This window comes from Haliotis rufescens, unplaced genomic scaffold (genome assembly GCF_023055435.1).
Source record: "Haliotis rufescens isolate VD_foot unplaced genomic scaffold, xgHalRufe1.0.p SCAF_11, whole genome shotgun sequence".
NCBI classification, from domain to species: Eukaryota; Metazoa; Mollusca; class Gastropoda; order Lepetellida; family Haliotidae; genus Haliotis; species Haliotis rufescens.
The window spans coordinates 5,741,291-5,753,952 of record NW_025963791.1 but is presented as its reverse complement, the minus strand read 5'-3'; the positions used below and the strand labels follow the sequence as shown (position 1 = coordinate 5,753,952).

General features: G+C 39.6%; 1 protein-coding gene across 1 annotated transcript in view; it reads left to right on the top strand.

The window, feature by feature from the left end:
* Positions 1 to 5,705: 5,705 nt before the first annotated feature.
* Positions 5,706 to 12,662, top strand: part of LOC124134298 (growth factor receptor-bound protein 2-like) — a 28,717-nt gene continuing 21,760 nt past the window's right edge. Inside the window, exon 1 of the mRNA XM_046499036.2 lies at positions 5,706 to 5,849. Within this exon, the coding sequence (XP_046354992.1) occupies positions 5,772 to 5,849 (78 nt within the window). The 5' untranslated portion in view covers positions 5,706 to 5,771. The remainder of the gene's footprint in view (positions 5,850 to 12,662) is intronic.

Here is a 12,662-nt window from a genome sequence, read left to right as displayed (position 1 = left end):
CTTCAGCAACCCATAGATTGATGTTCATTATGTCAATCACTAGATTGTCTGGTCCAGACTCGATTATTTACAGACCGCCGTCGTATAGCTGGAATATTGCTCCGTGCGGCGTTAAACAACAAATAAACTTCAGTATATTCATTGCGTGTTAATGTTCTGGCTGTGGAAACTGGACTTTTAAAGTCAGTTAGCTGTCTTGCCTCGGGAAGATGGTTCTGGCTTCACAAAATCAGTGTATGAGTGTGTGACATTCGCTTTGAAAAGTCAGTGTGAGAGCATTGATGTGATTATCTCTATGCTTCCGTGTATTTACGCCGGTATACGGTATTAGTAATATCCTAGTGTAAAGCCAATGCATTTGTCCACTTCTATTAATAACTAATTTTAAATCATTTCCGTGTTTTGTATTTGATGTGAGGACGTTACGCAGTTCAGACAAGGATCATTTTCGGAGAACGGAATGAGAATGAATAAACCTGCGAGGTCATGCGGGAATATCGTCCTCGTGATATAACACATGCAACGTTTGCCACGTTAAAGAATGACGTGCAGAACACAATGATCTGGTTAACACCATCCTTATCCCCCGGGATTTAGTTTTTCCTGGGGAGAGTGGGTGAGTATACACAGCCACTAGTGTCAGTGTAACTGTACATTTTGAGAAGAAGATGATACACACAATTATCTACCGTTACAGATGTCGTTTTTATGGTTTGTTTTATCGGATCTGCAAATCAAGTAATTTAGTTGGATTTACCTTGGAAAGTATGCATGTCATGTGAAATCAGTGCATGACGGCCATAACAAATATTCCTTCAGTTTTGCTTTCCCGTTCTTTGACGCATTATTCAAACCCCGTGAAGGCCCAGTTAAGAATTGGTCGTATAAAAAGGCGACTAACGGGATCGGGTGATCAGGCTCGCTGACATGGTTGACGCGCGTCATCGACGTAGATCGACACTCATGATATCAATCACTGGATTGTGTCGTCCAGACTCAATTATTTACAGAACATCGTCATATATCTTGAATATTGCTGTGTGCGGCGTTAAACAACATTAACCGAAAGCCACATTATGTGGAAAATTTTGATAGTGGAACGAAATGCAGTTGACAACGATATCTGTTTTGTGTACCCTGGTACTCGTACACAGCTTTGTTTAACGCCGCTTTGAAAAGAGTTTCAGCTACATCACGATGTGTCAGCTTGGTGTGGGAGGAAAGCAAAGATCGACGTTGACCATTTCCCTGAAACTCACCAGTATAGAGATCACAACTCATGACCAGCGGATCCTGAAGTGGTCGATGGACGCAACTCTGTACAGCGAATTGTAACCCCTGGATCTACAAGGACACCTGCAGCCCCAAAAGTCAACAATGAATAAAGGAAAACGTAGCCAACTTGATCTCATTAGACTTCTACATAGAAAAAAATCACTACATGCAAATTCATTCATTGAGTGGTTAATATATAAACCGCATCTTTTAAAGTGTCAGTGTACTTACTATATGAAACCAAGGGATTCCGGTTAGGAATATAGGTGGCGTTAAACAAACAAACTTGAATGTGACTTGGAATACAGAGCATGTGTTGATATCAAATTGACACTGTTTTGTTAACACAGGTTCATAAAAGCTAAGCGGAGAACCTGTATAAGGTCATGTTTTGACTGTTGACCCCACCGCCACTCTCGGCTTTAGTACAGGCAAAAACAGGAGAAAGTATACCATTTCAGTTATATCACGGCATGTCAGCTTGATCTTTGTGTGTTTGTTGTTTAACGCCGCACTCATCCATGTTCCAGCTATATGACATCGGTCTGTAAATAATCAACTCTGGACCAGACAACCCAGTGATTGACATCATGAACATCGATCTACGCAATCTGGGTACGATGACATGCATCAACCAGGTCAGCGTGCCTGACCACCCGATCCCGTTAGTCGCCTTTTACGGCAAGCATGGGTTGTTGAAGACCTATTCTAACCCGGATATTCACGGGTGGATCTTTGAGAGAGCGAGTGTATGTTGGTACACCTATATCACTACCAGTGTCGTTGCTACTAAGAGGCACAAAAAGCAAGTGCTTGCACTTTGAAGTCAGTACAAACAAAATAAAATAAAATTTGCTGAACTCGTAAACATATTAATGATGAGTATAAATCTAAAAATTGATGTTTTTTAAACAATTGCTTCTTTCTTTGTTAAACAGTCAAAATCAGACACCATGTCGACTGGTAATTACCAGCACTGTAAACTGTGAGTGCCTAACCTGTCGAGTCATTACGGGAGTAGTGAGTGAGTTGGGTTTAACGCCGCTTTTAACAGTATTCCAGTCATATCACGGCGTGTCGGCTTAATGTGGGAGGAAAGCCCGAAGTGATGCAGGTCTCAGGCGTTAACCACTTCGGTGAAACCAACGAGCACGGGTATGGTGCTGACAAACCTACAAACACAATCGGGGCGAACCGGGATTCGAACCCACAATCATAGGTTTCTTGCATGCCCAAGGGACGCAACTCTGCACAGCGAATATTGGCGCCTTAGACGACTGGGCCACCCGTGCCCCCCTCCATTAAAGGAAGTATGTCGTGTTACACTTGAACATCGGACACATGCAATGTCACTGGCCTTGACATTGTGAACTTGTGAAATAAAGGACCTAAAGTCTGAGTAAAATCGGCCAGTTTCTGAGAAACTTAGACGCTTATTACGAGATGAAGAGTATAGTTTAAATTTCCTTTTACAGACATTAGAGGTGGAAACCACAAATTTTATCCGAACAGCTATAGAAGAGCGTCTAAGGCGCCGCAATTCGCTGTGCAGAGTTGCGTCACTTGGACACGCCAGAAACCTATGTAGGTTCGAATCCCGGTTCGCTCCGATTATGTTTCTAGGTTTGTCAGCAGCATGCTCGTGTTTTTCACCGAAGTGGTAAGCGTCTAAGACCGGCATCACTTGGGCTTTCCTCCCACATTAAGCTGACACGCCGCGATATAACTGAAATACTGTTAAAAGCGGCGTTAAACACAACTCACTCACTCACTCCCTCTCCAATAGTTATTTACCTTTGAAAGGTGGTGTTATTTGTTTACTTTTTGTTTTTCGTGTCCATGACAACTAACAGGGTGTAGTATGTCAATATGTACATGATTGGGCAAATATGACCCTGATAAAGAGGCATATGAAACTCGAATCACATCAGTGTTTCTAATACAGTCTGAATACCTTCGTAATAGTCACTTAGACAAGATGATATTTTTGTCAATTGCCAGATGCTCACAAATTGAATGTTCAGTTCTAAAGATTTCCTCGAGACATTTGTACTAAATACAACAAACTCAAGGTTCAAAACGCAACTGGGAAACGTATCCAAACATCACCATCGAATAATTATTTTTTGTTTGTTTCATTTTTGTACAAAGAGGAAAACAAAACATTACAATCACGTGACACGTTGAGCACAAAAGGTAATGTAGCATTGCTTCTGCTCTGTATTTATTGATATATATTTTAAACTTTGACACCGTTAACACAGTGTTCACCCGTGCGACAGTGTGTCCTTCTTTCAGTCGTCTGTTAAAGTTTCCATGATCTTATTTCAGTCGGATATTATGCAAGCGTGGCCGGGAAATATATTCCACCGGCACACTCACGGTTCTGTGAAAGGTGATATCAGATGGGTGAATTTACAAAAAAAAGAGATAAAGGTCATATGGAGATTTCATTAACAATAAAGTCATGTGGTGTAAATCATAGATTTGAAAATTAGTTTTGTCATTACTCTATGTTTATTATCCCACCAATCACTGCGTGTCTGAGGATCGCTGGGCCCAGTAGTCCAAAGACGCCATTTGCAGAGTTGCCCCCCTTAGCACTGCCGGGATTCGGTTATTTGACGTCTCGGCGCTTACATCACCAGAACAATATGTTAAATTCAATGAAGTTTCTTTGTAGGGTTAACGTTTTATAGATGTGTTATCATTCTTCCCTAAATAACAATGGGTATTATGTTGAATAACCTACCTGATGCTGGGGATTAGGGATTATTTGTTGGGAATATATCCCTCACCAAAGAACTTACATCACGCATTCACACAGAACAGCTAATCTCATGTTACAATCTCCCACATATAATTGCCTATTTCTAAATCAGCATTGGCGGATTATCAGAACTCACGCATATTTCCTACTATTGGGAGATTTAAGGTCACTAAACTGCCGGCCAAAGGAAAGTATACCCTTGAAAATTGGATCTGACCCAGAAATTACAAACGTTATCAAAACGTTACTGATCATTACGAACTGGAATACCCGTATCAAATACATAATCATCGAGTAACATTTTATTAGTAGCCCTTGCCCCCTCTACACGCAGCCCAGACAGCGAAAGGGGCTTCTCCCCAGGAAGCGCTGCCTAGTCAAACCCACCCAGAACCTTTCTGAGAATGTGAAAACTCCCCAACACTGCGGCCTTCTGCATTACCCAGATTGTCAGAAGGGCTGTATTCCTGGTAGCAAACCCGGTACTCTCCCAATGTCAGTTAACAGATTGGGAGGTACCAAACCTGAGGCACCGAGAACAATGGGGAGTCGGACAATTTGGTCCTGCGGATGCTGGACACATTTCGTAAGTGAGGTCCGCATATTGGATGGGTTTTTTACCTGAATCTTGTCAATGACATTTGTTTCAAAAGGGACAGAGAATTCAATGATATTAATGATTTCATTGGACTTATCGAAAAGCACAAGGTCAGGTTTGTTGGCCTGGATAGGTCTGAGGCTGAAAAGGGCCTATTCCAAAGAATTTTCTAATTATCATTTTCCACGACGCCATCAACATATTCTAGCTCGTACCATGGATGGACCTCTGAGTCAGTTATTATTATCATTATTATTTCGTTTTCGATACACAAGTCATAGTAAACTCTTAATTAATTACTGAGTTCGCTCATTAGGTTTAGGGGCGGCGGGGTAGCCTAGTGGTTAATGCATTCGCTCGTCACGCCGAATACCCGGGTTCCATTTCCCACATGGGTACAATGTGTGAAGCCTATTTCTTATGTCCTTTGCCGTGATATTTCTGGAATATTGCTCAAAACGGCGTAAAACCATACTCACTCACTCATTTGGTTTCACCAGAAATAATTTTGTTTAGATGCTCTTAAACGTTATTTCGTGCATTTGGGGACAGTTTACGTTAGATTTTAATTGATATTGGTAATTTAATTATTATAATGTTTCATTTATCAATATATATACGAGGATTCCCCCAACACATTTTTCGACTTTCATTCAAGAAACATTTCTGACGACAAATGAAATTTAAAAATTAAAAACGAATCGATATTACTTTTGTGTTTTTACATGACTTTTCATTCTTGTGCGAAAAGAATCCGATTTTCAAGTTAGACAATAAATACATTGTTTGACCGTGTAGAGTCTGAATTAATAATTTACTGCATAGATGGTAAATTGAGGTTTACTTTTAAAATTTGTGCTTTTTTTAGTTGTAAGCAATTGCTTTCCTGCTGAAATGATAGTTTCGCCCCGGATCTCAAAGTCACGCACAATAAAGGAAAATATACTGGCGCTTCCCTCGATTTGCGACTCTTCAACACTGATCGTGCCTTGTCGGATTCAGAAGAAGCTCCTTACACTGTATGGACGCATGATAGCATAATCTCGTATAGCGACCGACCATTTATCTCCCCTGTGTGGAGCTAAGGGCTGTTTACTCCCTTGCAGGAAGTCAGTTGTCTACGTCAAAATGGAGGCCTCTTGCAACCACGACTTCAATGCTACCGCGGAGGATGAACTTAGCTTCGGAAAAAACTCCGTCATCAAGGTAGGGTGCCTTATCGAGTCAAGACAAATCATTTGTAAATCAAAAACTTATTTCAGGGTTCCTATGAATGGATATGGTGACTTTTAAGGGTATCTTGACTCACTTCCTGGTCGAATGATTTTGTCTCAGTCAATGTATCAAATCTGCGTAGAATTTGTGTCACGTAAAATATCACATCCGCTCCAAGAGGGGCACGTCCTTGTGATTGTTTTTTATAAATAGTGTCCCAAGGAACCGTTTTGATTAAATAGATCACTACTGTCATTGATGTTAACCGATAATTGTTGACTTAAAGTTCAGAATAAGTTTCAGTTTCATAATATTACACATCATTGAAGTATTTAGGCCTGAATATAGACATAATGCAACATACGAGTCGGCGTCATCATTTGTCATGGTATTGCGTGTATTTCCTGTTCGTTGTGTTTATCTGTCTCATACGATTATTTTGCCATTGTAGAACTGGGGTATAAACCCCTAACTGGTGTATATACCCCTAAAGTTTAACATTTTTGATATGTGTTTCCATTTAACTGATAAAGTTGCACAGTGTATCCAGATTTTTATCATGCTTAGATAATTATCATGTTATCAACTCATTTACACAAATGTTACACATGCAGTCAACAACACAGGACCATGTAACTAATATTCTATACAAACAAACTCACAGTCGAGGTTAGACTAACATTTAGTCTCTGAAATCTTATATTACACAATATCCTTCTTGACTCTAAAAATAAAATAAATTCCCTATGCTGATTTCATGTGGAATAGAGCTAGCTTGAGCTGGCTAGACTTGCTTTTGTATGCATTTCTAGATTATTATTTTTTCATAAAATAAATATATTCCACAGTCATGGTGCAGGACTTAGTCGAGGTCTTCATCCACAATAATGATATACAAGGTTAGGCCATATTCTTTTCCACGTTTTGTAGGAAAACTTGCCAGCATAATTGCCAATCAGTTAGTGATGTACCAAACTTTCTTGACTATTATGTAATATTAGAGAACAATAATAGACAGCACAGAACAGAAAATTATTATTGAAATATCTATTATCTTAGATCTTGTGTTAGATGTTTGTATAAAATATTAAATTACCTGTCATATCATATTTTTCTTGTGAATGATTGAGTGGTAAAATGATGGAGGTTCTCATATTGGTTACATGTGGATTTGAAGCAGGTTGAACTTAAATGTGATTAATGTAATCAATGTTGTGAGCCCTTTATGCTCCTTCTAGAATATCTGCGTCCATTTCTGTGTGTGATTTGGTATTTGTCATGTGTGCTAAGATGACAAAACAGGGGATCACATTCATTCTTTGAAACTGAAAGTTATATTATTAAAAACATAAATATTTCCTCACATCTTCCACCAAAATGGATGATAATCTTATCTCATATTTGGTTTATCAGTGACTACATGCACACACACAGAGGTACGCATAGTGAACCGTGATGTAAGCTGTCATTATGTATTCTTTTCTAAATGGGTCGGAATGTGAAACAAAATATTTCAATAAGTGTATTTCTTTTGGATTTATCAATAATGAAACAAATTAATATCTTCCTTGTACAACTAACCTACAGAATAATATTTCTTGTATTCACTGCTGTTTGTCACTGTATTACCTCCCTTGATTAAGCGTTGCTGTAGTATGGAGCTGTTTTGGCTCTTTGACGATGATGAAGGGCAGTTTGAAACTTGAAGAAAACATAACAGTATGTTAATGGCAATATCTTGCAATATGTATCACAATATGTATCACAATACAGACTATTGCAATATATCGGAAATATTGCAATACTAAATACCAGGCAATACACCACCCTAGTTAATTGTAACAGTGGGTGTGATATTACTAGTACAGTACATCAGTTTCTGGAACTAGATTTACTGATGACAAAACCAAAGTGTACTGGGGGAGGTGTTATAAAGGTGGATGTCCAAACGGGATCAATGAAGAAAGTACACAGTAATTCCATAGCTCTGAGACTAACCCACCATCCAGCTCCCCATTTCCATCTACCCACAACCACCCCCACACAAACATCTACCCACAACCACCCCCACACAAACATCTACCCACACACCCATCTACCCACACACTTAGCATGCTTAGTCATGTTGTTGATAAATTTAGAATACAACATTGGCACTGAACAAGCTTACAGCCTAAACACAGTTGTGTTTCTTTCAAATTTACCTAAGTTCATCCCCTCATCTACTGTCACCTTCCTGAGGCAAGGGAGTTCACTGACTTTAAAAGTCCAGTTACCACCCTTGCCGAACTAGGCTGGAATTCCTGGGCTCGATTGTAGCGCCACCGGTGGTTATTATGAGTTATGTCCCTTTTGAGCCTCTCCTATGGACCAATCCGATTCCATCACTTGCATTTGTTTTAAACAAAATGGCGGCCCCAGTCAAGATGAGAGGATTGATAATCAAGATCTATATTGTGATAAAACGGGTCTTACATCGCGAAGTGCATCAAATCACGCGAGCACCTTGATTAAAAACATGAAAAGGTTTGCAAAATATCTGTTGACAACGAGTTGGCGGTGCACATGCTTTGCAAATCCTGCATTCGACCGAAATCTGCACGACAGTTTACGAACCTGATTTCGATTTCGTTGCGAGATTTTGATTGGTCTATGCATAGACTCGTTAGTCCAGCCAAACAGTAACTCCATAATACCAGCCTAGTTCGGCAAGGGTGGAAACTGGACTTTTATTGTCAGTTAACTCTCTAGCCTCGGGAAGATGTTTACTGTGGAAGCACACTACTACTACTACTACTACTACTACTACTACTTATCATGCTTATAGGCCATTTATGTTGTGCATATTTCCAAACCACACAGGGGCATCCTCAAAGTGTTATTACTTCCCTGGTCACTCGACAGTCATTCTCAGCTCCCTGGGGAGTATACAACCCAAGCTGCCTGTCAGGCACAAGAAGGTTAACAGCCACATTGCCATCTCATCCTACCAGATTAACAGATGCACATTTCGAACAAAGTCACTTGCCCAAGGAGACACAACATGTGTTACATGTGCTTCAGTGTGGGATGGTAGATATTGGCACAATGCTAATTTAAGCTGATGGATAATGTATCACTATGATAAGCATGTCATCAGTCTTGATCTCATTATTGGATCAATGGTCTTTTCATGATTTATTCTGACTTTGATGCTTGTGATGTATTAATGTCAATTACAAGTGCAGGATAAGGAAACTACTAGGGTAACCATGGTAACTCGGGGACTTGGATCGGGTGGATCCTGAGTAGGACCTGGGTAGCCTTAGGACTACCCGGACCCATGGTTAGTCATGTGATATTTTAAGGACACAATGAGTCGCTAAATGTTTGCATTTCTTTCTGACTGTGCAAGCATTCCTTCTGACTTTTATTTGTTGAGTAAAGATATACATGATATAGCTTCTGTCAACTTCAGTGTATGCATTATCAGATCGTTTTCTGCAGCTTTTGACAGGACTCCTGCAATAGTTAAGACCTAGGCAGGGTCGGGTGATAGGGTGTTGGGTACCTGGGCAGGGTCGGGTAATAGTGTGTCGGGTACCTAGGTAGGGTCAGGTAATAGGGTGTCGGGTACCCGGGTAGGGTTGGGTAAGAGGGTGTCGGGTACCGAGGTTGAATGATAGGGTGTCGGGTACCCGGGTAGGGTTGGGTAATAGGGTGTCGGGTACCTAGGTAGGGTCGGGTAAGAGGGTGTTGGGTACCTGGGTAGGGTCGAGTAATAGGGTGTTGGGTACCTAGGTAGGGTCGGGTACCCCGGAAGGGTTGGGTGATAGGGTGTTGGGTACCCGGGTAGGGTCGAGTAATAGGGTGTTGGGTACCCAGATATGGTCGGGTAATAGGATGTTGAGTACCCGGGTAGTAAATTTGGATTCGTACCAGCCCTAGAAACCATTTGTTGTGTTAAGTGTAGTAGTTGCACGTCACGCCAAAGACCCGGGTGCGATTCCCAACATTTCTTGTGTCCCCTGCCATGATATTGCTGGAATATTGCTATAAACTGTGTAAAACCATACTCGCTCACTCATGGAGTTAGCATGGCCTTATGCATGTTATGTAAATTGACCTCCTTGATAAGCCACATAAACAAGAGGTCACTCTGACTGTTCACAGTCCCAAAACACATTTAGAAAGTGATTGCAATAGTAAAGTTAGGAAATGGAACAGAATCTTATGTGACACATATGTCGTAAGTTTGAGATGAATTTCACTCTAACTTGTCCAAGGTTGTCTCTTTGGACAAGATAGTTTTCAATTCCTCTATGCCAAGTGAGTCTAAACAAAATTACTTTATGATATATGGAGAATTTGAAACGTCAGAAATATGAAAGATATTAATCAAGGTATTAATCATGTAATAAGGCTGTTGGCTAGGACCGTACTAGAAAATCCTCAGATTTATTTTCAGAACCAGTTCATCAACTGATGCTGAACAATATCAATAGAAATAGGAAGACATGGATCACATTATTGGAGATGTGTTGTCACCACCAGCGTGTTCTGTACAGAGTCTCTAGACACTGCTTATTGCTGTCTTTGATATCAAATATATCGACACAAGTCGATAAAACTTTTTAAACTCCCAAGGGTTTCAGTTTAAAACTTTTTTCAAATTTATTATTTTAACTCCTCTGAAAGCCTCTGAGTTAAAAAAGTTTAATTGCCTTGTGTCGATATATTTAATATCAAAAGACACAAGGGTGAGATTCTATTTATCATCCAAAATCATTCTTCCAACTTTTTCCGCTTGTAACCAGTAATAACCAGAGTAAAGTATAAAGGTATAGCCAACCTGTAGTCTGTCTTACAGACCCTGATACAAATATATATCAAATATAGCCCATGCAAGTCTATGATGTTTGGCAAGTCTAGATTACTGCAGTATCTGAAACTGAAGAGAGTCTCTGGGCTCCCTTTTATTATGTTTTTATTAAGATAATTGAACAACTGTTTTTTCTCTACGATATGTTCATTTCAGAGACTCGATGTTAGTCTAGCCAACCAGCTTCAGTGGCAGAGAGATTAGTGATGATTTTTCCCCAAAATTTGCCTGCCAAGGGCATTTAGTTTCAATCCTAGATATCTCCCTGTGCAATGTTGTTAGCAGACACACAAAGGTGGGTTTTGAATGACTTGAATCTATACTACTCAAGGGAAGTTAAAGAACTAAAGACTATAGTTAATCTGTCATGACCATGTCTTCAACTTCTTTTGAGTAGTATATATATAATACTTGGACTGCCGATTTGTCTGAACCAAATCCCTCTTTAACTCTGCATGAATATAACAATTAACATGTATAAACTTAATAGAATATGAAAAATTCCAATGAAAATTGATCATGTTGATTTAATATTTTTAATCATGGTAACTATTTTCAACATGATAATCCTAATAATATTTGTAGCAATGTTCAGTTTTGTTACCCGATCTGCTTCCATATTTCAATCAGTCAACAGTCAACATGGTCAATGACAGTTTTAGATTTGATTATGTAGATACAGGTCAAGTTCAATAATCCGCCAAATCCATCACTCCGGGTAACAAGGTCAGCGGTCATGCACACATGGACTTAAACTGTCGTGATAGTGTTTCACAGCTGCCAGCTGCAGCTGATTAATTACATCAAATTCAATTAGTAAACATGGTAAACATGGTAAACATGTCATATGTAATCAGGGCTGGTTTCGTAACACAAACTAGCCTAATTGGTAAGTGTGGGTCTTCTTGACAGTTGTCAACCAGTGATGGATTTGAGAGAAGCTCTTAAGAACTGCTTGTGTGTAAAAGTGTGTCAGGTCCAATCCATCAATGACAGATTACTTGATCTAGGGTGGTTTTTCATGTGTTTGATGTCCTGTGTTGCAATAAACATGATTTATTTTGGGGAGGAGTAATTCATTGAATTTAGGGTTGGTTAACATTGTTACACTGTCCAGTTGTAAAAAAATCTCTCTGAGTATCTCTCTGTACAGTATACAGGTGTAGGGGCTGGGATGAGTCCAAATTTACTACCCAGCTACCCATGCTACTATTACCTGACCCTACCAGGGTACCAGCTATAGGTCTCAAGAGTTGGGTACAAAATGTCCGATTGGGAATAGTTTGACTGTAGCCCTGGTAAAATGTATTTAGATACATGTATAAAATGATCTGGTCATGCATACATTGAATTTGACTGAAGTTTTATCTTTATTCAAACCTACACATGTACAAAGGTCAGAAGGTTTGGGTGCATAGTCAGAAAGAAATGCAAACATGAGTGTCTTGTAGTGTAACCATAGAGTCCTATTTTGTTTTTGTCATTAAAAAATATATGACGTGACTAACCACGGCTCAGGGTGGTCCTGTGGGTACCCGGGTCCTACTCAGGACCCACCTGACTAGAGTACCAGAGTTACCCATCCCAGCCTTAACCATGCTAACAGGTATATCACATTATGTTCTTTACATTCCTTTGTATGTCTTCAAAAAATAAGTCTGTTATTGAAAAGCTTCAATTCTTTGTCCATGAAGCTCTAAATGTAGGGCAGCAGTTCCTGTCTTAACAGGTTACTTGTATGTAACATGACATAAACTGCAATGGGATTTCCTCAATGAAAGTGTACAATAATTATTGATATCCTATACATGTACGAACCTCATCTCTGATAGATGTTATACTATAATATTCTTGTGTATATGGGCCAGTGGCCTCAAGTACAAATTTTGTTTACATAGTTTATTTCAAACACATCATCATGATAATTATTATGATTATTGCAT